The 26870-nt window shown below is 44.4% G+C and overlaps 2 protein-coding genes across 12 annotated transcripts in view; one reads left to right on the top strand and one right to left on the bottom strand.

Moving 5' to 3' along the window:
* NPY1R (neuropeptide Y receptor Y1) lies at window positions 1–14586 on the bottom strand. Of its 10 annotated transcripts, none has more exons than XM_078376674.1 (4): window positions 14324–14576; window positions 8400–8737; window positions 1012–1875; window positions 1–656 (listed from the first exon to the last, which is right to left on the bottom strand). In XM_078376674.1, exons 3-4 carry the CDS (start codon window positions 1708–1710, stop codon window positions 201–203), a joined length of 1155 nt encoding a protein of 384 aa, XP_078232800.1. In that variant the 5' UTR covers window positions 1711–1875; window positions 8400–8737; window positions 14324–14576; the 3' UTR covers window positions 1–200. The 10 variants fall into 10 exon arrangements, with proteins under 10 accessions (XP_078232800.1, XP_078232799.1, XP_072857596.1 ...); XM_078376673.1 differs by having other exon boundaries at window positions 14201–14576; XM_073001495.2 differs by lacking the exon at window positions 14324–14576 and adding an exon at window positions 13814–14160.
* LOC140707558 (neuropeptide Y receptor type 5) overlaps window positions 14332–26870 on the top strand; it is a 26801-nt gene continuing 14262 nt past the window's right edge. The window contains exons 1-3 of one of the 2 annotated variants that reach the window (XM_078376671.1): window positions 14332–14469; window positions 15552–15620; window positions 17907–23881. The gene's annotated coding sequence lies outside the window, so the exon portion shown is untranslated. The remainder of the gene's footprint in view (window positions 14470–15551; window positions 15621–17906; window positions 23882–26870) is intronic. The other variant, XM_078376672.1, reaches the window with a different exon arrangement.

The raw sequence follows: 26870 nt of genomic DNA on the forward strand, positions 1-26870 counted from the left end.
AAGGGATTCACTGTTCATTATATATAAATTGGATGGATCTTACAAGCAGCAAAACAAAAACACACAACAGTAGCTGAACAATACAGATATGAAAGCAACATTTTTGAGCTTCTTTAGGGTAAGAAAGAGATCAATATTTTTTTAAAAAAAGATTGTGCTTGTCCATGAAACTGCATCACCCACAACAAGAGTTTCAGAAATTACACTCTTTCATCATCACTATCACTGATTTTTTTGAATGCAGTCGGACTGGCTTGCTTCAAGGAGGTCTTTGAAATGTCAGTATGCATCGTGGACATGGCTATTGTCTCATAGTCATCATCCCTTGTGTGGAAATCACAGAAACGAAAGAAAACTTGCAAATCTCTTTGGAAGTTTTTGTTGAGGAATCCATAAAATATAGGGTTCACGCAAGTCGAGATCATAGCTGTGAGGTGGCAAATCAAAAACAACAAGTTGTGGCTGCAGGCTGCTGGGAGGATCTCATGATTCCAGTCAAAGACCGTATTAAACACAGTGAGAGGCAGCCAGCACACAGCAAATGCAACCACAATAGAAATAAGCATGATGTTGATCCTTTTTGTTTCAGTGGATCGGTACTTATTGTCTCTCATCTTGTCCATCATGCTGCATCTCCTTTTCAAACGTATGTATATCTGTAAGGAAACAAAAATTTAACAACAGGCTTGTCACCTTAAACTGTGTATCCCTGGCCAGAAACAGAATTTAGAGATAGCCCATAATTAGAGCTGAAAGCATATTAACGAAGACAGCCAGATTTCAAAAACCCTTAGATCCTGAAGACCAATCACCAAACAAAACAAGCTAATCTGCATAATCTCAGAGATAGGAAAAGTTCCTGCTGTGACACTGAGATGTCTACATCAGTTAAGAATTTCCCTCTTCCAGTCATGGACTATCTCTAATGTCTATTGCTGGCCCTAGAAATATGAGTTTGGAAACAGCAAAACATAACAGGTAAGATAAATGGCAAAAGATGAGTTTGCTTACCTTTAAATAGCAAATGAATATGAAGCAAAGGGGCCCCAAGTACTGTATCACCAAGAGAGCTGTGGTATACGAAAGCCTGATAGACTCCATTGGAAATGAATCCAAGCACACATATTTTCCCTTGTACTCCTCTATTGTTAGATTTGTGAAAGGCTCATCTGTTAGTACATGATAAACCAAGAAAGGCAACGATGAAGCCACTGCTACAATCCAGATAGCAGCAATCCCTATATAAGCATGTCTGTTATTTGGCCTCCAGCCCCGAGGGTTGATAATGAGCTGATGGCGTTCAATAGCAATGAGGACCAAAGAGAAAACTGAGACTGTGATAGAGACACACTGAACAAAAGGGTTCAGCTTGCACATTACTTCCCCAAAAATCCAGTGGTCCATTAAGGTGTAAACAAAAGTGAAGGGTAGACACATGATGGTGATCAGGAGGTCCGAAAAGGAAAGATTGACTATGAGGATGTTGGTCACATTGCGCATCTCCTTTTGTTTTAAGATGATGATGATCAAGGCCAAATTTCCAGAAATTCCAAGAAGGATAACAGTACCATAAGCCAGGGCCAACGTGAAAATCATGGCCAAAGGCACGGGACAGTCATCATCTGGAAAGCGCAGAAGTCCGGATGTCCCCTTTGTGAAATTCTGAACAGAATAATTTCCTACAGAGGAGGAGAGAAGTGATGTATTCATGTTGGGGTTTTCTCAATTTGGAACCACACTGAGAGATAATCTGGAACTGTAATCACTTTCTCAAAAGCACTTCCCAGAGGTCCATTTTCTTCTCATCACACAAACCACAGGCCCCCTGCAAAAGTTGCCACAGATATATTCATGTCACAGGTAATCTTGTACAATCTACAGAGGCAAAAAGAAACATAATTATCTCATTGGTGTTTAACAAATATTCGTAGAAAATCCAGACACCTTACTTAATCATAGTCCTGTGAATATTTCTTCCTGCCAGGAATATGCCATCACTTTCAATTATGGAAGTCTAAAATACACATACAGAAATTACTAGTGTTCAGTTAACATTCATCTCCTCCATGTGTATGTAAGACTCACATTATTTCTAATACTCAATCTGTGTTTTCTTAAACATCCAGAGAAAGAATCCACATTTTCTTCTTTGCATCATGGGCTTGTTTACAAGTGGCCATTGGAGTGGGCTGGAGCAGGCTAAATAGGGTTGCTAGAGGTGGGGTCAAGATCTGGTATGCAATTTGGTGAGATCGTCACATCCAAATAACATACAGAGCTCGAGCAACTCTATTTGATCTGGCTCCTTCCACTGTCAATTTGCCATATCGTGAAGTGGCTTAAGAAGAGAGCCACTTCGGGATACTGGCAAATTAAACATTTCCTCTGAGCCTCCAGGGAAGCACAGAGGATGTGAAATTCATTTTTTTAAATACTCTATTAGGACAGTGAAGATAACACTGCCTTACTTATATTTTTTACTAAAATAGAAAACTTCTTCCCAGAAGACAGGAGAGGGCAACAAGCGGCAAATTTTCACTTTTTCCCCACTTGTCTTAAAGATCCACTGCTTGCAGCTGAATTTTGTAGGCACTTCTAGTCTGGGAAGGGAAAATTCTGAAAATGTGGGAAGTAAAAGGATGAGAGTCACTGCACAAGGATTTGGTGAACCTTCAGTTTGTAGGTAAAGCTCCCATTAGCTTGCTGGTTTGCCCACTCATTCAGTTCTTGCCTTCCTTCCCAGGAGCTGTGCTTAGAAAAATGGATGTGTTAGGGTGTGGAAGATGTCCCCTTAGTGTCGCCAGTCAGTAGTCTAGCTTGCCAAACTATGCCCACTCGTTATTTAATTCAAATCAGAATGCTGGATGTTGGATACCACTCTTCCTGTGCTAAACCTATAGCAAACGGAGAAATGGCTTTGCAAACAAATGTCAACAACAGACTTTTTTAAAAAAAGATGAGAAAAATGAGAGAAGGAGGAATAATCCTTAGCTCTCCCTTGATCTATCGAATCAAAATTCATGGAAGAGAGTCTGTTATTCCATGTAGCTACATAAAAGCCATGTACTACCACCACCCCCTTTCCATGCCAAGATATGTAATGGTTGCTAAGTTGAAGGAGTAAATAAAGTATAGTGAAATTGATTTGCAGGAGTATGTAAATATGAGAGTATTTCATAAAACAATTTCTTAAGTAGAAAACAAAGGAATCAAAACTTCATTCCCCCAAAAAACTGAATTTCAGGTCAACGGAAACATGTGCATTGTTGTCAAATAGCTCCCATCAACCAGCATAGCCCTTGAAAACAGGAGCTACACATCTAAAATCCTCTGGAGACCCTTATGCTCCCCACTCCTGCTCTAGACAGTATGTACCACTTTATAGCACCAACACAAGTACTATAAGGTGTCTGAATTCAATGCATGTATCTGGCTATTAAGATTTTTTTGCAGTTTTAAATTACAGAGTGCAATGTGACTATTGATGAAGAATGGTTTTAAGAGACTGATAATAAGACAAAAAGGAAACTTTTGTTTTATTATATTAAGAAATTTACTTTCGGAATAGTATAGGAAGAAAACGGGCTTTACATTTATTTACAGAAGCCCTTAGAGGTACCTTCCACATGTACAGACTGCTCCTCCTCTCTCTAGCTAAAATGAAGGAGCAGCAAGAAATAGGAAGTGACCTTTAGAAAGGCCAAAGAAGGAAGCAGATGTCTCCGGACCCAGATCTAGAAAAGCCTATCTGTCTGTTGCCTCACCACTAGTTGAGATCCCTTAAAACATGAATTGGTGCCACATTCTGACACTGGCACCAACAAAACTATTTGAGGAGGTGGCATGAGAGATCAGGTGCTTTGCAGAAGCACTGTCTATGGTAAAGCAAAGCAGGTCCTTTAAAGCAAAACTGAGACTTTCGGCAGTCCCAATCAGTATGGTTAATGATAAGCATTTATGAGTGCTGTAACTCAAACATCTGAGAGGTCAAATGTTCCCCCATCATGCTCAATAGAGAAAGGATGTGTATCTAGACCTTCAGTGGAGTTGGGGTTATTTTGGGCAGCCATGCATTTCGTTTCTGACATACCAACTCATCTCACAATTAGTCTGACCTTGTATGTACAAAACCAAACAAATTTAAAGTTGGTTCTTCATTACAGAAGTTAAAAAACACTTGTGACAAATTACACTGAAAAACTGACACCACCCGCTAGTTGTCTGCTCTTGCTTTTTTGTTTGTTTTTTGTTTTCCCTGCCTGCCTAAAACTGTTAAAAATAAAAATCATGGGTGATGGGCTACTTCTGATTTAATGGCCCCTCAGGAATATAAGAAATTAAGGATTACAATTAAAATTGCAGATTTTAAGATAGCTCTGATTATGAAGATGCTAAAGGCATATTTGAATCCCGTGTTTGAGATTATTGTTCTTTGATTTAAACTGCCATGGATCAGGATCAGGACCATTTCTGCACCATTTGGTTGGTTGGTTTCTTAAAAGAAGCGGTGTGCTGTCAGCTTTTCTTTATTCTCTTCCCTTTATTTTAAGCAGCAAATCTCAAGAAAAGGCTTTGAAGCCATACAGTATGTGGACTCCATTGCAATGGTCAGTTACCTGAGAGTCAGTTTCAATGAACTCCCTGACACTTACTTCTGAGTCAACCCATCTAGGCTTCTTCTGCTAATAGCACATCTAATTAGAAATTTGTATGTTGATGTTGAATGCTTGTTTTGACTGGCAATTCCCTTTAAACCGCTCTAATAATCACACTCCTTTTCCTTTTCGCTCTCCCCACCGCTGCCTTTGCTTTTCAGTAAAGACTTCCAGCTATGAAGTAAGCCAAAGGACAAGTGCAGACACAGTGGAGCAACTTTGTTCCCAAGCAAAGGTTACACAGAGCAAACTCCTTCCCTAGTTATTATTCCCGCTGGCCCCTGAGAAAGCAGTGGGGGGGCCAAGCAGACATAAACTCTCCTGATTGCTTTAAATTTTGCTCAGAACTGATGTCTAGCAGGGGAAAAACAACCATGTAGGAGAGAGGAATAAAAAGAAAAGGGCAGAGAATGTTTTAAGAGAGGACAAATCAATATTTATCTGGAGAAATCAAATACGCACATACAACTGAGCAGTTTCTTTTTCTACTAAACCAGTCTATTTAAGGAAGAGGAGTACATAACAAACAAACAACTCCCAAGAATCAGAAGGAAACATTAACTACAATAAACTGCTCCACATTTGGGTCAACCTGCAGATAGCAAAGTTTCTCCCCTCCAAAATGTTCCATGCAATCTTAAAGAGCTATAAGGGTAACAACCCAGGGCAGAAACAGTTCTTATAGATAACTTGTCAATAGATGAGGAAAGTTCTTAAAAGCTGGTTGTATGTCAGTGTCACAGCAGGTACTTCTTTCACTACCCTAAATTTTCAAATTGGCTTGCTTTGTTTCATTAAAAATGCTGTTATCTAAAAGCCAGAAACATTTGGAATACAGATTTATCTCAGGAAGCTAAGAATTTATTGGGCTGATGTGATGACCAACATAAAAAAGCACTAAAGAGAAATTATTAAAGACCAAGAAGTTATAAAACAAGCAAAATGAAGAAAGCTAAAATGGTTCAGTCACAAAATGAGAAAGGAAAAGTACAAATTGTTACAGCTGACCTTTAGGAATAAAATAAATGGGAAGAAAAGCACGGGAAGGAGAAAAACCTGATGACTGAAAAAAAAATTAACAGAGTGGTTTGGCTTAGAGGTGTGCAGATTTTTGTTTTTAGATTGTAACTTCCCAAATTTCCCAGGCAGCAGCTTAGAAGGGAAAGACGTAGAGTTTGTACCTTATACGTACATACCAAGATAATCCTTATGTCATCTGAATGGCAGGAAAGTACCAATGACTTCAGTGACAAAACAGTATTTTTTGACTGAAACATCCTTAGATGCATCTTCAACAGTCAAATAATTCCTCCTTCCAATTAGATTTGTAAAATATAGGGTAAATTTATTGTCCACCCAGTGCCAGATCTATTTGCAAACAAAGCAAGCTACATACTAGGATACTGTAAATGCAACCTGTTGCATATTTATCATAGTACTAATCCTCTCAGTGTAAACTTTGGATGTGAATTGCCACAAGTTGAGACACTTATTTTGAGCGCTCAGTATCTGGCTCTGAGTTTAAGGGCCAGCTCAAGAAACATCGGTGCCTGAAAGAAGGTTATCAATTGATGCCTCTTCTTTAAGTTAAAGTGCTCAGTTTAGAAAGTCCTGCTAGTTATTTTGCCACCAGATCAAAAAACTTCAAAGTCCAGAAACACAAATCGTAAAGCGAAATTTAAAAGCCCATTGAAACGCATTAAAACCTGGTTATTGCGTTCCAATGGACTAAAAACTGGAAGCCTTCGGGACCCCTCCACCCTGTCCCCTGACAGGCATCGGGTCTCCCCACCTTCCCCCCGCGGCTTGGATCCGGCTTGGATCCGACCCGCGGGGGCTACCCCGGGCATGGCTGGACTCTTGGGAGTCCAGCCATGGCAGGGCTAGCCCCCGCGGGTCCGATCCAAGCCGCGGGGGGAGGGTGGGAGAGTGGGGATCCGGATGCCTTTCAGGCACCCCAGGCCGCCGGCGGGTGGGATCCGAGCCCAGGATGCCTGACAGGCATCGGATCCCCCCACCCTCCCCCCGCGGTGGCCTCAGAAGGACTCTTCGGAAGGGTCCTTCGAAGGCCACCGCAGGCATTTTCCCCCAGCTGAGTGGCGGGAGCGCTCCTTTGGAGGTTCTCACCGCTCAGCTGGGGGAAAATGGTGCCTATGGGGAAAACATCGCAAAGCGATTTTTCCCCATAGGCACCTTCGTTATACGATCGCAAAAGCGATGGCATTTTTGCCATCGCTATGCGAATTCGTTGTTAAACGGGGCACTCGTTATACGAGGCACCACTGTACATGTTTTTCAACATTAAGGACCCCCTTCCTATTTTTCCCCTTTTCATCTTTCTAAGTAATTCCCTCTCTTATTTCTCTTTTTTCACTTTTTGTTTCTGTCTCTCAAAGCATTTTGCCATCTTTCATGACCTCTGAAACCATTTTGTGCATCTGATTTATCTCCACTAGATCTTTATGCACTTGGTCTATCTTCAATAGATCTTCTAGGCTTTTTAAAATTAATTTTGCTGATTTTCTCCCCTTGTCTTCCCTTAATACTCTCCTAGGATACAAGATTGAAGTTGTTTCTCTTAGGTTTTCCCCATTAATTTCCTCCAGCTCCTCTTTAGATTGGCATACATCATCCGGCACACTCTCATTTCCTTCTTTGTTATTCCCTGTCTCTTGTTGACTATAATTCTTCAGATGTTCATTGAATAATTTTGCCTCTTGGTAGTGGGATCTTGCGATTTCTAGTATTGTTTGAAGGGTAGATTTTGTTTCATCCCAAAATTGTCCTTGTTGTGCCATTCTGTTCCAGCTGCCCAAGAGCTTAAGCCAAGATTTGAAGCCCCCAAGTCTCACAGTGCAGTTCGATGATTGCATCTTTGTCCTAATTGATCCCTGGCAAATTGATGCCAGCTAAACAGATACAGTATTCCAAGTCTCCAGAGTCAGTACAAAGAGTCCGCTTTGGCTAAATAGGCCTGAACCAAGATTTAAACCCCCAAAGTACCAAGGTACAATGCAATAGTTGTATCCGCGGCCTGATGGTCTAATTCCCACAGGTTTATGTCAGCTAGTCAAACACAAACACTTCCAGCTCCCGGGGCAGTTTCAGAGGATCTACTTTGGCCAAATAGGCCTGAACCGAGGTTCAAAACCCCCATATATCACAGTCCAATTCAGTGTTTGTATCCATGTCTTGGTAGCCTAGTTCCCGCATTTCTGCATCAGCCAAAGTTGAAATTCCAAGTCCCTGGATGTGGTTCCAAAAAGTTCACTTTGGCCCAATATACTGACTCCCAAAGTACAGTTTAAAAAGGTCCACTTTAGGGTTAATTTGTCTATGTTCTAGCCAGGCATGAAAAATCTAAAAGAAATAAAAAAACAGGTTTCCAAGCTTTAAACAGCAGTAGAGTGCTCAAGGTCACTGTTCTGGGCATTATGCCAAAAGACTTCAAGTAGTCAAAACATAAGATAACTCCAGACTTAGTCAGTAATAACTTACGAGAAAATTTCTTAAGATTTATAACGCCAAATTATAATATTATTAAAGTATATTTTAAATGTATTTAACTTAGTAGTTAATGTCCATTAATCTTTAAATTATTTTCTTTGCATCAACTATTCCTCTCTCCAGATTTTCTGCTGCTTTATGATTGATGAGATTGATAGGAGATTCTTTTTTCTGTATATAGGAATTGTCTTCTCCAGGGGTAATTATAAGCAATTAGTTGTAAAAAATATATCTCACCCGATAATAACACTGATGTTGAATAGCTGATTGTTGCTTCTCTTATTGCCGGCTGCCGACAACTTGCAAGCAAGCTTCCTAGCTGCTTGTTTCTGCCCGTTGGCTGATTAGAGAGTTTCCTGGATCAAACAGGGATGACCGCCGGCTGTCCCCCATGATCAACAGGCTTTCCCCCCAGTTCACCACCTCTCTGGGGTGGTTTCAACACCCTGGGGTATCCCCAACAGGTCAGAATTCAGCCCAGGGGACAGAGCTCCGTCCTCCTGGTGCTGTCTCGTCGTGGCGTCAAGCCAGTCTCCCCAATACTGTCTTTTAGTTGTTGTAAGCTGCCTTAGGTCCTGTTAAAGGAGAAAGACAGGTTAAAAATATTTTAAACAAGGAAAAACAATATAAAAACAAAATCTAATGGCACCTTTCAGCCAGATTTATTTCAGTGAGTTTTTACAGATTTCAATTCACTTCTTCAGACATGTATTTGAAAATTACCAGTAATTATGTCCCATTGAAGTATTCTCAGCAGATATGCATAGGATTAGGCTTATCAGCTTAATCAATCAGACAGAATAAAACATTTTGGTCAACTGAGACAGTTCCTCTCCATAGGCATCCTTCAGTCTCGAGAGACTATGGTAACATGCTCTGAATCGAGGAGTGTCCTCTACAGAGCATGAAGCCTGGGTAAAGTAATATGGAGGATAGGCTGTTACCCAAGCAGCAGATGCCCCTCTCCATGTTGCTGAAATGGTCCAATGGAAAGGCAAGAGCCAATACAACTGGTTCCAGCAACGTTGCAGGAGTTGGCAGAACGACACGAATTGCCTTCGGGACTCCAGCTCCGGATTTTGCCTTTAGGCTAACTCCTGAAGCCTTTTCCATGAGTGGATATAGCCACAAGGCAGTGGAGGTTTGAAATCGGAGTTTTCCTTCTCCTGACAGTTTCTCTAATTAATTAATAAGTGAAGAGATTTTTTGAAAAGCAATTTTTTTTTTCAACAGATGGCCTACACTGTCTTGGAAGTAGCATTGTAGTCTAGGACAATCTCTCCACAAGAATCATGTGCCTCCCAAAAAACAAGCTTTCCTCATCCCCAGAATACTTTTTCTGGTGCAGGCATGTGATTTGAGGGCTGCAGTCCATGAAAACCTATGCCAAATAAAACATGTTAATTATTAAAGACACCACAAGACTATTTGATGTTCTTCTGCAGTAACATACGGAGCTAATATCCTTCCCTTCCAAATTCTTAGCTGCAGCAGCACATGCATATTGATTTCTTGGAACAATTTTATGTGAAAATCCATGCATATTAAATTGTTTGATCAATCAACTAAAATATATCATTAACTGGTTGAGAGTACTTCATCATAGGTGGTCATCATAACTCAGAGACAACAACAAAGAGTACTTTAACTGACAGACAGTTCAGTTACTATATGCCGTTAAATTCTATAATTGTTTGGAGTGAGGTATTTCATAGTAAATGTGTTGAAGATTGCAGCTTTAAGATGAAAACAGAAGGATTTATTTACCAAACATATTTGGAATCGGTCAGCAACACCAAAAATAAAAATCCTTTTTTAAGCTAAAAAGCTCACTGGAAGGACAGATCCTGAAGCTGAGGCTCAAATACTTTGGCCATCTCATGAGAAGACTCCCTGGAAAAGACCCTGATGTTGGGAAAGTGTGAGGACAAGAGGAGAAGGGGACGACAGAGGATGAGATGGTTGGACAGTGTCACTGAAGCTAGAGGGGCAGGGTAAAAATCTAATAAACAAACAAACAAACAAACATGAATTTGACCCAACTCCAGGAGGCAGTGGAAGACAGGAGGGCCTGGCGTGCTCTGGTCCATGGGGTCACGAAGAGTCGGACACAATGACTAAACAACAACTACAGCAACACCAAAAATACCAATATGTGCAGTCTTAAACTGCTCAGCAGAAAGTCCCATTGATTTTAGTAAGGCTTATTCCAAGGCAAATGGGGAAAGTGTCTCAGTTTATTAGGGACTAGTCTGATTAAGAATAGATGATGGTTTGTTACTCTTATTTTTGTTCCCACCCTACGTTCTCTTCCATCAGCCAAAACATCCCTAAGTTTCTAAGCTATCCAACTTTTGCTAAGAAATCATCCTCAAAGGCAAATCAAACATGTCAAGATTTCTGGCTGGGGAATCCTGAGAGGCACCACTAGCAAATGATCCTCTCCATCCATCGAGTCACCAGAGAGTCCCCACACCACATGCAACCCCAAAGGACTGCAGCAACCTGCCAAGCTTCAGCTTCCTTAAAAGTGAAGGGAGGGAGGGGAATTAGAGGGAGTTACAAAGAGAGAAGTTTTTTTTTGTTTTGTTTTGTTTTTACATATCAGCTTCTAGAATCTCTAGTCAGCATGGCCAGAGCCTCAGATGATAAGTGAACTCCCCATTCTCTGCTCAGCAGGAACTTGTGTGTTTTGCCTGCAGTGGGATATAAATCCAGGAACTCTTATTTTACATTTTCCAAAATAGGGAGGAAGGAAATAATCATCCATTATATTTGTTTGTCCCAACAGTCCCATGTAAGGCTTCTTTGGGGAAATTGTGGTCTACGAGGACTACAACTCCCTCCATCCCTCACCAGTGACTAGAGTGGCTATGGTTGATGGGACTGACAGTCCAATAATATCTAGAGGGCCACAAACCCCCTCCTGAAGACACGTGGAAATCTCTAAGGATCGGCTACAATGCTGTGCATAATTTGGTTCATCCTATTAAAGGGATTGTCTGATAGTTGCCCACTAATCTCAAACCCTGGTAGGACAATGGGAACTCACTTGGAAGAAAAGTCCCATTGAAATCCATGGCAATTGCTTCTGAATATCATTATCGGCTACATTGTCAGAATTACTAGGCAGTTGAGTATGATCCAGGGTACTTTGGTATTATTTCTGCTCCCTTGCTGGCCAGCAGAATTCATTTCACACAACAGTATTCAGGAGGAGATGTAAGGCTGAGATACAATCTACCCTTATCTGGGATAAGTGATTGAACTCACTGAAATGCATGTGGGTGGGTGGGGGATTGGGTGGCTGTGAGACTTTTAGATATTCTCCCTTCAACCACAGGGCTGATAGGGCAGCCTTGGGCACATGGTGTTCTCTCACCTTGGTTCCTTAGATAAAAAGTAGCACAAGTAGGAGCTGCAGGTAGTCAGAAATTAACACTTTAAAGGTAAAGGTAAAGGTTCCCCTTGACAATTTTTGTCCAGTCGTGTTCGACTCTAGGGGGCGGTGCTCATCCCCGTTTCCAAGCCATAGAGCCAGCATTTTGTCCGAAGACAATCTTCCGTGGTCACATGGCCAGTGCGACTTAGACACGGGACGCTGTTACCTTCCCACCGAGGTGGTCCCTATTTATCTACTCTCATTTACATGCTTTCAGAGGTATATATGAGACTCCTGAGCGAAGTATTTTTTTTTTAACTGCCCTCAAGTCTCTTTCAGCTGATATGGCAACACTAACAGGGTTTTTTTGAGGTATGTGAGATATTTAAGGTGTGATTTGTCATTGCCATCTCCCTTTATTTTCCATGGCTGTGTGGTGATTTGAACCCAGGTCTCTGGAATCCTTGTCCCACATTCTTTCCATGACCCCACACTGTCTCTCATCCCAACCAAAGTACTCTGACTTATTTCTGGCTACAATCCCCTAGATTTCCCAAGTTCCTTTCTATTCACCCCACCCCACCCCACCCCACCACTCCCCAATTCTAGTGTGCATCAATGATATTTCTGATTTAGAGTCAGTGGGGTATACTGGGCAGAATGATGGACTAGAACTGGGTTCAAATGCCTGCTCAGTCATGGAAACTCGCTGGTGGGTGACACTAGCATCTCACATATTTCAGAGAACCCTGTTAGTGCCGCCATAAGTCAGAAGCAATTTAAATGCACTGTAACAGCAGCCCTTAGCCTCCAATGCCAGAGATTAGACGAACAGAAGGCTTTGTATTCTTGATGTGATGATTTGAACAGCTCCCCCATCCTTTCCCTCCTGTACAGTATTTATATATAAAAAGTATGTCCTTTTGCCTTCTTAAAATCTACTAGGCAATTCCTTCCACTTACTGTATGTAACTTTACAGCTCCACCTCTTTCCTTTCCTAGAAATCTGGGCTGACTGGAGGGGAGTCGTGATTGTTATGTGCCCATCAAGTCACCCCAGACTTATTGCTAACCTTCGAATGAGCCACCTCTCCAAAATGTCTTCAACAGCCCTCCTCAGCTTTTTGCGAGCTCAAACCTGTGCAATTTAGGGAGTCAGTCCATCTCGTATTTTGTCTTCTCCTTTTCCTGCAGGCCTCCACCCTTCCCATCTTTTCCAGAGAACCTCCTCTTCTCATGCTGTGCCCAAAGTAGGATCCCCTCAGTGTCATCATTTTTTTGCCTCCAGAGACAGAGAGCTCAGGCTTGATTTGCTCTAAGACCACTCGTTCGACTTGCTGGCAGTCCAGGGGCATCTGCACAGCTCTCCTAGACGGGACTTGGTCCCCTTTAAATATTAACTCCAGGACGATCCTCGCAGCCAAAGCCGCGGGGCCCCAGAAGGTTACTGCGGCTCAAGGTACACTGCGAGAGGGGGATTCGGAGCATTGGCCCTCCCTCGTTGCCGTTCCTTGGTAGAAAACAATGGATTGTGTGTGTGGGGGGGGGAGAAATGCCGACCCGTTCGCGCGCCTTATATCTTTTCCTTCCTCTTTCTAAGCAGAGTGAAACGACCCCCCCTCGGAAATATGGGGGGGGTGAGACATCCCCACGTCTCGGAGTCTACTAGGAATCCAGGTCACCAGGATGGGTGCCTTCACGCGCCCGCCCGCGCACACCCTCCCCGCGACCAATTGCGCGGGGCGTCGCTTGTTAGGGGCGACCTCTTTCTCCCGCTCCGGATGCCAGCGCCTGGCTTCCCGCCCCTCCGCCTTAGTTGACATTCCTCCAGGCTGGAAGAGCCCCGTCGGGCCCGGGAAAGCGACGCGAGGCCGCGCTCGGCTCTCGCCCTCCCGCCTTTCCAAACCCGCGCGCGGGACCACTCTTCCTCTGAGAGAAAACTGGGCTCCGTCCTCTCACGTCCAGCTCTCCCTGAAGGGGGGTTAAAAGACCTAAAACCGGCGGGCGGCACACACACACACACACACACGGTTTAGAGAAAATCACTGGTAGAGCGCGTAGAGCGACGGACTGTCTCAGTAGAGCTGGGTTCGAATCCCCGTCTGGGCGGTGGAAATACAACGACGGGGGAATGGGGGTGGGAAGCATTCTTTAAATATCTCACGTACCTTTAAAAAAAAACCCATTTGGGACGACCGTAAGTCGAGCACGAGCAGAGGGCACCTAACAACACCCGTCCCGTTACCTCTGGCTTACTTCCCGGGCTCACCTCCACTCACCCGGCCGCTGAGGTTCTGTTCCGAAGTTTGAAGGCGAGAGCTCCTTGGCGAAGATGTAACCCAAGCAGGGTCGGGGGCTGGCTAATGTCGACAGAGGACTATCCGTCGGGTCCTACAGTTCTGACTACAGTTAATTATTATTTTCGTCCTCGTGATGCCAACCGTAGGAGACCTGCGACGGCCAACCCGTGCCCGGGGTAGGAGCGCCCGTCCAGCCCGGCACCGCCGTCTAAGTCAAACGGGGCGAACACCTCCATCCACCTCTTTTGAGAAGCCCGTGCCTGTGGGTGCGTGTGAAGAAGAAGCGCGAGAGAGTTTGGAAGACGACGGGCACATTAAAAACAAAACAAACAAAAGAATCCACGAACGCTTCTCACCTGGCTCTTTCTCCCGTCCAGTTCCCGATACCATAATAGGGGATGAAGCGGGAGGCACGGCCAAAAAAGAAAAATGTGGGGGGGGGGAGGAAGCGGGGATGGACCTGGGGGGCATTTACCCACCAGAGATCGAGCGGCCGAGCGAGGCAGAGGCATACCCTTGAAAGCCGAAGTCCACCTTATTCTTATCCCCCACTGTCACAGGGTGTGTGAGGAGGAATCTGAAGATCCCGGCGCACGCTCGTCACCTTTAAACTACACATCTGGAGGTGGGTTGCTTAGCGATTCTGAAATAAATGTGATTAAGTATTGGAACTGCGGGAAGGGTGGGGGCCACGCGCTGGGAGAGCGCGGGAGAGTGGGAGTCCGTTTCTAAAATGCTTGTGCAATCGGGATTTTTCCCCCCTCTTTCTCCTTTTTTAAAATTAATTTTATTTTGGGGCGGCGTCGTGGTTTGAGAGCGAGCGCCACCTCGTGGCCGACGCCAGTCAGTACCGTACTGTTCTCCGCTCTGGTGGGTTATATAAAAAAACGTTCCTTAGCTCGAGTGGCGACCGGCGTTTAATGATGAGACGCACCATCTGGCTTTCTGATTTGTTTTTTTTTTACCAAATGCAAACAGTTGTTGGTGGTGTTTTTCCTAATGAGAACATGCAGCTGGTGGAGATGCCCAAGTATTTAAAAAGAAAAATGGAAAACCATGACAAAGAATTACATTTTTCACTTGCAGAACTAACTGGCTCAGAAAGGAAAGTGAGATAAGGGCCACTGTTGCTATGAGCACCCTGATCTGCTCTCCCACAGAGTTCAAAAGTGTTACTTTGTTGGTCCACTGTTCACAGAATCCTCCAGTGAGCTGGACCAGTTGGCCATACAATGCTAGATATTTCTAGGAATTGTGGTCCAAAAATGTAACTGTTATTCTGAAAACATCAGAAAAGTGGGATCCAATGGAGGTGGGCCGATAAATACATTAGACATTACCAATTGTTTTGTTGTTGTTTTCCTTCCTTTAGCCTCTGGGGACCTTTTTTCTTGTCCACAAGGCAATGGGGGCAGCACTTAGTTGATGGTGATACTGCCCTGCCATATCACCATCCCATCACTGGGCACTGTTTTCAGTTTTTAATGGGTACGGTCCTGCCACATACTGGATGCCCAAACCCCTGGTAGCACTGCCACCTAAATTTGGGACAGCTCAAGGGTTCTATTTATAATGGCTGTGAGCCTACATATCTGTAAACTGGTCTGGTATCCACTACCCGGGACTCACCTTGTATCTGAAGCTTGCCCTGGATTGTGGGTTGTAGTAGTTATTGTTATTTTCAAACATATGTTTTTTATCACCTAGGCTGATGAAGAATTCTAAAGAAAGCAGAGTTTCCACACAGTTGTGGAACTGCAGCTGGTTCCAGAAGAGGTAGGGGACTGCAGCCCCTGGAGCTATTTTGTGGCCTTATCAGACTGATCCCACTCAGAAAAAGGGCAGCAATTCTCCTTTAAAACAGGCCAGCAGGCTCACTCATATTTAAAACTACAACATTTTAAAAATCAGAAGTGGATTTCTGCCTGCTACCAGACTTTCTGCTATTCTCTTTCACTTTTTTTAATTTTTATTTTATTTTATTTTATTTTAGCAGTCTGACCTGCCCACAGAGACTCCTAGGCAGACAAAATGGGTCTTATGGCCTGCTGGAATCCCCCCCCCCTCCTTGGAAATAAAGTTTTTGCCCACTGCTGGGTTTGGGACAGCTCATTAGTGAATTTTTCTAGCTGGAAGATTCTGGGAGTTGTAGTCCAAAAACAAACTAACTCTTTATAAGGCATCACTAGCAATGACCCTGGCAGTTAGGCCCCAGGCTTCCCTACAGGTTCAGAGTTCCCAGGTGCTTCTTGCAACAACCACTGTTTCATAAGCAGAAGATTCCCAGGGGCAGATGAGATAAGGAGAGAAGACAACTAAGTATGTGGGGAAGCATCAGCATGGCTCCCTGGCCTAGGGTACCCCCCAGACCTCCTGGAACAAAGGTCCAAGATCTATCTATTCAGAGGAGGGAAAATGATGGAGAAATGCTCAAGAAGGAACATTCAGAATTCTTGTCCTTACTTAATTATGAGGTGGCTCAGGGGTATATGTGCATATCTCTACTGCCCCCTCTAGGCATACAACTGTATGTGTGCGTCATTGAACCTTTCTCATTTCTAACACCTTTGATGTCAATGTTTTGTGCTAGGCATAGAGCTACTGTAAAACTGTTTTGCCAAGGAAGGGAGAATGTGTCGGGAAGATGAAGAAGTATAGATTTCTGGCTGTAACATTAGACACAATGAGATGCTTGCCTCAGGCAGCATACACTAGGCGGCAGCAACATAGTGACATCATCTGACCTGTGTAAGAGTCTGCAGGGAATGGATGCCCAGCTCCCAATCTTTACACATGAAACTTCCATTCCTACTGTACAAAGTGATAAAGAAAATAGGGTGAAAAGAATGGAGGCGGGGGGGGGGGGTATTTCAATTGAAACTGCATTTTCTCCTGATAGGCATTCATTCCAGTTTGAGACTTCCACCGGGAAAGAGGAGATAGCTGAAGAAATCCTAAAGGCAGGAGGACTTTTAGTGAAATATTCATTTTTCCCCTCTCTCCTATGAGTCTTGTGTTTCATAACATCTGCTTCATATGCCATGGAAAAACAAACTCAGTTCTACAGCTGACTCTGCCACTGTCATGCTTAGTTCAGCTGTAATGCTCACCTACCTTGCAGGGCTGCTGTGAGCTTTATTAGATAGCTTCAGTGAATCAATTCTTACCATCCACGTCCTCTCCATCACACAATCCATGCACCCACTGGTCCTGTTTCTTGGTAGCCTGAAATAGGTACATCTGATTGGTCATGAGATCCTGACTGAGTGGAGGACCCCATCCAATGTTCTGGTTCAAGCAATGACACCTGGACATTTTCAACCACATGGCACAATAAATGTGTACAAGAACTGACAAGTGTCCCTTGTCCACTGGCTTAGGGATGAAACAAAACTGAACAGCAGGAATGAAATTAAAGTTTTGTAGAAGCAACTATGTGAACAACCAAGTAGGAGAATACTTGGTTACTGCTATTAATGGAGGAGAAATATAAGCCATGTCTGGAACCAAGTGTGCAAATACAGCATTAAAAAAACAACCCCTAGATTCTGACAGACACAACAAAGAAGAGAATCCTTTCTTATGGATGACTCTTACTTCAAACCTGCAGGGCTAAAGCAATGCTATATCTCTGTGGAGGAGAGGGGGAGAGAACAGGGTGAAAGCACTGGGCCTGCTTGTAAATTAAACAGCTAGATTAATGCAATGAATAATTATCAGTCATATTCACAACAAACAACTGCTAAACTAATAGTACATATCACAGTGCTGTTGGAAAGATTATTGACTAAACGGTAACTGGGAAGGAAAGAAAATGTCAAACTGACAGCAGTATGAACACAGAGGTGAGACACACAGAGGACATTTTGGAGTAATGACCCATGCCACAAATGGCTGGGATTTCAGCACGTCTTTTTCTTTTTATCCTTGCCTGGGTAACTGCACTATCTAATAGGGCCAGGGCAAGTCACTGAGCTGCAGTGGCCATGCTAGACTGCGTATTCTGGGCGCTGCAGTCCAAGAGAGTAATATTTCTCATTTCTGGCTACTTGCACTTCATAGACAAGCGTTCCATGGACAAATGTTGAATTGCTGAAGCCGAAGATCTCAAGTAAACGCGAACTGCTGACTCGGTAGAAAAGCAGGATAAGATCACCATTTAGAAAAAAAAAGAAAGAAACCATTGGTGCTTCTGGACCATTTGCCCTGAATGGAAGTTCAACATGTCTTCAGTAACAGATGAATGTGTTTTATTTTAATAAATATCTATTTTATTTCTGTCACTTGTGAATAAAAAAGGACACATGGGGATCTTGATACAATCCTGTGTGCATTTAAGGCATGTGGTTTGGCATGGGCAAAACAGAGATGCCAGTGAGCAATGGGCTGCTGGTGCTCAGTGTTGTTGGTAGAGCCGAGGGCACAACAGCCAATAGTGAGCACAGCCAGGGGTGACAGACAGAGACAAGGGCAAAAGTGGGTGTTCACACACACTTGTGCAAACAAAGACACACATACACATATGCAGGCATTCATTCTCTTCTATACACATGCCGGTGAGCACAACAGCAAGTGTGTATGAACATACAGACATGGAAGGAGAGAGAAAGGCATACACTCAAATGCTACTTTACTCTATGTATTCCTTTCACAACTTGACTGGGGAGCTGAAGAATGCACTTTTGTTTCCAAATTTGGCAAAATCTTACCTGCTGCTGCTTCTCTCCCGGCTGGGCTTCAAAGGCTCATTCACTCACATTCATTCTGTCCTTTTCCTCCTTCTTCCTTGCTCCCTTTCTCTCTTCCTCATGCCCATATTCTCACAGAGTAGAATGTGGCTGGGATTTAGGGAGGAAAGCAACACAGGCAGGCTTCAATTCTGTGCCTGTGGTAAAAGGTCAGGCGGGACAGGGCTGGCTGCAGGGGGTGACCTGAATTTGAGAGCTGAAAGTGCCCCCACTTGACCTATTGAACCAGTGGTGTAACAGAACTCCATTCTCCCCTCTGGTGTCACTTGCAGAAGAATCCTACATATATCACCTCAGAAATAAGTCCCATGGGATTTATTCCAAGGTAAGTGGGCACTGCACATTTTGCCCAATGTTCCTGTTTCTGGTCCAGTGAGGCAATCCTAGTTCAAAGGTGCATTGTCTATAGAGGATTTCAAATGAGGGCAATTTTCTGTTGGCAGAATCTTTCTTCTAGCATAAATGCCTTTATGAAGCATAACTAGACAGCAGATATTTGAGGCCAGTTTGCAAACCCCCCTTTGCAAGCTGACGCCAGATATCTACTGTCTATTTCACTGCAAGGTTACATGACATTTTAGTCATTTCAGAAGCTTTTTAAAATTATTTTTTCTAGTTTTGATCCAATTCTAATACTAGAATTTTTTATAAAATATTTTTTTCAGTTGCAAAAAATAGTAAGCAATGCAACAAGCCAGGCTTTAACAGTGTGACAGGCAACAGCAATATCTAAAGGAAAGGTGGGCAAGACACAGATCAAAGGCCTCTTGGATATCTCTAGGGGCCCAAATGACCACCATCATGCCAGCCCTCAGCAACCCACTACCCCTCACATTGTTAACTTTGTTATTTAAATACCTCAGAAGTTCCTTGGTATCCTCAAGAAGGCATGTGGGGATTTTACTATATTATGTGGGACAGGAAGCAACAGTTAGAACTGGACATGGAACAACTGATTGGTTCAAAATTGGGAAAGGAGTACAACAAGGCTGTATATTGTCCCCCAGCTTATTTAACTTATATGCAGAAGACATCATGCGGAAGGCTGGACTGGATGAATCCCAAGCCGGAATTAAGATTGCCGGAACAAATATCAACAACCTCAGATATGCAAATGATACCACTCTGATGACAGAAAGTGAGGACGAATTAAAGAACCTCATAATGAGGGTGAAAGAGGAGGGTGCCAAAAATGGTTTGAAAATCAACATAAAAAAAAACTAAGATCATGGCCACTGGTCCCATCACCTCCTGGGAAATAGAAAGGGAAGATATGGAGGCAGTGATGGATTTTACCTCCTTGGGCTCTATGATCACTGCAGATGGTGACAGCAGCCACAAAATGAAAAGACACCTGCTTCTTGGGAGGAAAATGATGACAAACCTAGACAGCATCTTACAAAGCAGAGACATCACCTTGCCAACAAAAATACGCATAGTCAAAGCTATGGTTTTTTCCTGTAGTGATGTATGGAAGTGAGAGCTGTACCATAAAGAAAGCTGACCGCCGAAGAATTGATGCTTTTGAATTGTGGTGCTGGAGGAGGATTTTGAGAGTCCCCTGGACTGCAAGGAGAACAAACCTATCCATTCTGAAGGAAATCAACCCGGAGTGCTCACTGGAAGGACAGATCCTGAAGCTGAGGCTCCAATACTTTGGCCATCTCATGAGAAGAGAAGACTCCTTGGAAAAGACTTTGATGTTGGGAAAGTGTGAAGGCAAGAGGAGAAGGGGACGACAGAGGACGAGATGGTTGGACAGTGTCACCAAAACTACCAACATGAATTTGACACAACTCTGGGAGGCAGTGAAAGAAAGGAGGGCCTGGCGTGCTCTGGTCCATGGGGTCACAAAGAGTCGGACATGACTTTACGACTAAACAACAACAAACAGGATACTAAACAAGCTGGCTGGATAGCTCTGTGAGTTAGGTATCTGGCTGCAGAGCCAGAAGTTGGGGTTTGATTCCCTGAGCTTCCCGGCAGAAAAAGCCATCCTGTGTAGCTTTGAGCAAACAAGCTGCACAGTCCCAAAATGCTCCGAGAAGAAAAGAACAGTAAAACATTTCTGAGTACTCAATACACCTAGAAAACCCTGGAAAGGGTTGCTGTAAGTCAGAATTGGCATACAATTATTATTATTATCATATACTATAATATTGTCTATGTTTTAACATATATGTTTGTTTTATTGGTTTTTGTCCCTGGTTTAACATTTATTACCTGCTCCCATATTCTCCAGATGCAGCAAGAAGAAAAATAAATGCTTCATTTGAAACAAGGAAAAAGCAATGGTTGTGCTATGAATAGAAACTGCAAACCTGTGCATACTTACATGTGAGTTAGTCCTACTGAACAGTGGGACCTAGTTCTGAGTAAGCCTGTATAGTGCTGCTTTGCACAAGCTGGGACGTCAGTGCAATATATTCTGGAAATATTTTTTAAACACAGCCTTTTCTTAAATGGGGAAATACAGGTTGTTTTTAAAAATGTGTTTCTCCCTTTAAAGCAAGTTCTGCTTTTGTTCCTTTGGCTGTGGAACAAAATGTTAAGCCCAGAAAGTTCCACTGGGGATGCTCTACTTTGGCAGAAATGGCATCGCTGTTGTGGAACACAGAATCTAAAGTTCAGGGCAAGTTCGGCATGAAAGATTCACAAGTCCTTGAGACAGGCACTGGAGCAGAGGATGTAACTAGCATTTTTGCACTTCTAACAATGTTCCCAAGAGTTGCTCTTTTAGAAAGGGTTGTGGGTTTCCCCACACACACCCTGGCCTTGATGTCACCTCTAATAATGTCACAAATGTTGATTTCAGCAGAGTTTAGAGAAAGTATCCTCTTTAATGGCTTGTGCAGAGAAGTGAATAAGGCTCCCAGTCATAATTGCACAGTCCCATAATGATGCTGATTTGCTTCTTTCTGCATCACACTAATGTAGCAGAAATGAGAGACATGTGTCTTTCCTATAATTATTATTCATAATGCTACAAACATGCTGAATATGAATGCTTTTTTTTTTTACATGAGCTCCTTATTTGTGGTCCTAATGCCATTCTGGACAAAGTAATGCTATTAATTTCTTTTTAGCTATCCTGCAAGTGGTTCAATGAACAAGTAAATCTGAAGCTGGTGTTAGAGTGATTTTGATCTCTTCTTCTGTCTCCTTAGCGAACAGTTGCCTTTCAAAATAATTGGACCATTAGTGTAGGGGAGAGTAAATGCCCTTCGCTAGACTGAGGATGGAGGTGAACATGCTGCTTCATAAGGGCTGGTAACAGGGTAACGTTCTGTTATGTGGAATGATTTTCTTTGTAGGAACTGAAATGTGGTTTGGGTGTAAATCAGTGGCTCCCAACCTGGGTTCCCATATATTCTTGGTCTACAATTGTCAGAAATCCTGGCCAGCACAGGTGAGGGCTTTTGGGAGTTTTAGTCCAAGAACATGTAAGGGCCCAAGGCTGGAACTACTAGTGTACAGTAATAATTCATGGGTACACCTATTAGGAAATTGCTCTTGGCCATGGTTTCCAGCTGAATGCATGCACATTACACCACTTCTCTACACCACTTGCAGAAGCAGCCAGGGTTGGGCATATAAATGCTTGCTGAAAATGTATGTTTTTGTGGACTTCTCCCAGTACCCCCAGAGTAATAACTGTGATGGTTTTCTTTCTTTCTTTCTTTCTTTCTTTCTTTCTTTCTTTCTTTCTTTCTTTCTTTCTTTCTTTCTTTCTTTCTTTCTTTCTTTCTTTCTTTCTTTTGGCTGAACACAGGATGTTAACTTTTCAGAAAGCATATAGTGACATGTTGGAGAAGTAAGATGAACAAACAACATATATAAATGCATCACACACCACAGATGTGTGGTTTTCTCGTGCTTTCCTGCTGATGGCAGTAATTAAAACTATAACAAGAACTGGTCCAAAGGATTATTTCAATTTATAGGACCCCCATTTGTTTATTTGTCTGAACTTGGGACACCAGTTGTGTATTAATGCAGTTGTCACTGTAATAATTCCTGGGGGAAGGAGTGGAAACCAGGTTAGCCTCTTGCAGTGCAGTCAAGAAGCATTCTTGTGGCACCTTGAAGATCTCCCGGTTTTATTTGGCACCAGAGGCAAGGCAGCACTTACACATTGGTGCAGTCCACAAAGGTTTATGCAATAAAGAATGGGTTAGCTTATGGTATATATTGTCACAAGTTTTCAGAGTGCTACATCATCCCTACAACAGCCCTGAAAGACAGGTCAGCGTTATGATTGTCTTCCTGCAGCTAGGAAACTGCGGCTGGAAAAAAATTCTGCGAAGGCCATCTAGATGAGATAGGAAGGGTGGGGTCTCCAGGCTCTCAGTTTGTACCCTTAGGCCAAGCACAGATAGTATGTGAATGAAGTGGTAAGAGTCCTCAGGGAAGAGACTGTACGGCTTCTGGCTGCAGTATGTTTCACTGCAAACACCCCCCCCCCCCCATTCTTTCATTTCAAAAGAAAATAAAAATCCGTGCAAACATTTCCCTGCCGGGGCGAAATTAGGGCAACACGTAAACAGCAGAGCAAGAACCTTTTCCCTACTCTTCTTCTTCTTCTATTCTCGAAGGCTTTCAGAACACGGCCAAAGAGCCGGAAAAACCCACACCAACCTTCTTGTTGTTTGTTTTTTTAATTAGAAAAGAGTATTAATGAAGTAATCCAGTCCACTGTGAAATCGCCGGTGCCGGTTTTATGCTACACAGCAGCCCATCACCAGTCCTCACAGTAAACACGTTAACGTTCGCGCGGTTCTTTATTGGCAGATTTCACACGTTCAGGTCTACGCGCCAGCAAAGAAGCTCGATGATCCGGGTCGTTTTCCCGGGCATCGTTAGAGACCACACCGTAGACACACACGCACAGAAACGCCGTCCTCGTGCAGCTGCAGCGCATTTGCGGATAAGTGCCTCGAATGTGTGAAGTGACAAGACCTCAGGAAAACCCCGCGTCCGCCCGGGTGAAGAACCCGCGAGGCGAGGCGAGGCGAGCTGCGGCCACCGTCATCCCCCCCCCCCCGTCCCCGCTTCCTCTGCCGCCTTAATTAGAAAATCGACGAGGAGAGGAAGTGAGATCGATCGGAGACAAAGTTGGCCGCGACGTAGTAGCTGGAGAGCTGGCGGAGATCCGCGCTGGGCTACCTCTAGGCTGCGGATCCGGAGCGGAGCGGGCGCTTTCCAGCTTCATCAGCCCCCCCCCCCTCCCCAGGGAGCGGGAGATCTCGGTTGGACTGAGACGCTCGATCCTCCGGGAGCGGGCAGCAGGTACAGTACGATGCGGGGCAGGGCGAAGAGGTCGAGGGCAAGAGAGGGGGGCGGGGGGGACACTGTTGCGGGAAGGCTGTGCGGTCAATAAGAACGGCTGGGGGTGTCCGGTTCCGATGGGAGCCGCTCAAAAGCCGGGGTCCGGTGGCACGTTGTCGTCCTCGGGATAAAGAAGTTCCGAGTTCTCTCAAGCTCGACTCAGGAGAAAACAGCCGGGGGCGGGGGGGGGGAGAGGACTCCACAGGGGGAACTGCCTTCGAAGGAAAGTCAGCCCCGGATTGTGTGGCGCGCACGTGCAACCCAGTTTGCGCGACTGATTCGGGATTAAGTCCCCAAATCGGCGTCCTAGGAGTCGCACCTAAACCGGTGTCCTATCCCCCGGCCATTGGACGCACGGCTTCGTGCGAAGGGCGCGGCTCCCCCTTTGGCGGGCGGGCATTTGGCGAAGCGTCGCCCTCCTTGCTTCCTTAGTCGTGCGGGGCTGAAACGTGTGGAGGCGTCGGATCGACGAGCTGAACCGCGATCCGTGCGCGCCAAAGACACCGCCCGGTGGAGTTCACGCCCTCCTGTCGGGACCCTGACAGGGTTGACTGAGGTCTAGGATACATTGAAGGAGTGGTTTGCCGCTCCGGTGACTTTCGGGAGCTGAGGGGGTGGAATTTGAACTCTAGTCTTCTAGTCCCTCCTTCTGTCAACTACCACATACTGGCTGTCAGTGTGTAAGCTAAGGAAAAACTTGGAGCCGGCGGGAGTAAATCATTGCTTCAGCTCCTCCTTTCGCTCCTTCTCAAAATGGAGGCTGCTCCAGTAGTGACTATTGCCTTGGGAGGAATGGGGTGCTGGCCAGCCTTTTCCTCAGGCTACGCAGCCCCCTTGCTTGGCAGGTCAAGACTTCACCCCTGAACACCCACCCTTAGGACATGAGGTGTGGAGAAGGGGGAGCCCTAGCAGGTAGTAGTACCAGGATGCGGCCTTGACTCCACCTACCCCAGCAGCTGGCTCTTTTGCCCCACCAACTGCAAGTGGCACCAGGAGCTATTGGGATGGTCCATTAAGGCAAAGGGAGCATTGCCCCATCGCAAGCCCAAGCTCTCCTTTCCTGTAGTGAAGTGATTCCCAGCCTTGGGTAACCCAGGTGTTCTTGGACTGCAACTCCCAGCACAGGTAGTGGTGAAGGCTTCTGGGAATTCCAGTCCAAGAACACCTGGGTTGCCCAAGGTTGTGAACCACTGCTGTGGTGTGAATATGAATGCCTGCCTGTGTGAATACTTGTGTATGCCAGTGCATGTGTAAATGCCCACATATTTGATTATCCTGCATGTGGATATACCTATTTCTGCCTAATGTGCACTTCTGCCTTTGGCCTTGCCTGTTCCCTCCCACCACCACCACCACTGGCTGCAGTGATGTCCGCCCCACCAAATTGGGGGGGGGGACCCTCCTTGCCCATAGCAGGACCACCAGGATTCCACTCGGTTTGGTCGTGCACGAAGGATAAGGTGCCCTTGAAAAGTGGACAAGATTTCCAACACATTGCTGTGCCTGAGAGTAAATAGGGAATACCCAGCCAACCAAGTCAGGGGAAGCTAATGACTTCTGCAGGGACAGAGCCTACCCCTGACATTTGGCTGCCTGAGGCAGAGGACCTGGTGACACTCTCCAGTTTCTCCCTTTTCATGTATGGACAGACTAGAAGTTGAATCTTTTGTCAGTATTGAAGGCAGGATGGTGTCCTCTATAATGCCAGATGACATTAGACTAACTTAGGGGAGCGCAGGGCATCCGGAGTGTCACAGACAGTTCTGTCCTCCAGGAGAGGTCAGTGTCCATGGGATCGGTCTAAGGGAGCCAAAGCCAGGGTGCTCCCAGCTGCAGCTTGGTACCATCTGCTATTCAACATGGTTGCCTTACATCTGTTTAATGACAGAGCCATTGGGGTAGGGGTGGGGCAGAATTATAACTCCTATGCAGTTGGAACATTGACTCTGCCAGCTGCACTTCACCAACATCCAGGGGACCTTCCATTCCCCCACTCCTGTTTAAGAAAGCAACCTCTCAGCCTGGTGCAAATGCTAATCTCTTTCTCTTACCCACCTTGACCTTCAGATAACAAATGTTCTGTGTGTGCTTTTTTCAACTGAAAGTGGATTTTAAAAAAAAAAATGTTCCGCCATCAGTGAAGGCTTAATGCAGTAAACCGTCACTAATTACCCTGTGTGTGACTTGGCTTTCTGCTGGATTCCAATTATTTATTCTGACTTCTAAAGTTTTACAAAGCTAATTTAAACTCTTTCTCTTCTGTAGAATATCTGGGAGGCACTTTCTGAATTCTAGGAAAATCTGCCTTTGATATTTGGTGGTGCAGGAACAGGCTAATACTTTAGCACAGTGCAATCTATTTGACTAATTTGCAATTAAAATTTGATCTGTTATAGAGCCTCAAATGTTCCCTTATCTACTACTGTGTACTTAGTCATGAATATACTTGCAATGGAATAGGTCAATCATCTCCCAGTGCTGTTTAACATCTATATGAAGCCACTGGGAGAGGTCATGTGGAGATCTGGAGTTCATTGCCATAAATATGCTGATGACACACAACCTTTACTTCATCTGCAGTGGATGCTGTCCAGGCTTTTGAGCGCTGCCTGGCTACGATTATATATTGGACTAATGCAAACAAGTTGAAGCTGAATCTTGACAAGATGGAGATCCTGCTGTTGGGAGGTTCTTCTGACCAATTAGGACGAAACTTGCCTTATATCAACTGTTGTGGAGTCTAAGACTGTTAGGTTTTTCTCTCTGCACTTCTAAGATTGCTGTTGGGTGCCATACAAGAACGGGGGGGGGGGTTGTTTGTTTGTTTTGTTCTGGTACTGTTCACTGTGGATCAAGATGGAGATGTGATGTTTCATGGTTTGCTTTGAGACAAATCTAGTTAGATAGACATGTCTATTGATGACTTCTGCCATGCCCAGGTCCCTTGAAA

The sequence above is a fragment of the Pogona vitticeps genome, chromosome 5 (assembly GCF_051106095.1).
Source record: "Pogona vitticeps strain Pit_001003342236 chromosome 5, PviZW2.1, whole genome shotgun sequence".
NCBI classification, from domain to species: Eukaryota; Metazoa; Chordata; class Lepidosauria; order Squamata; family Agamidae; genus Pogona; species Pogona vitticeps.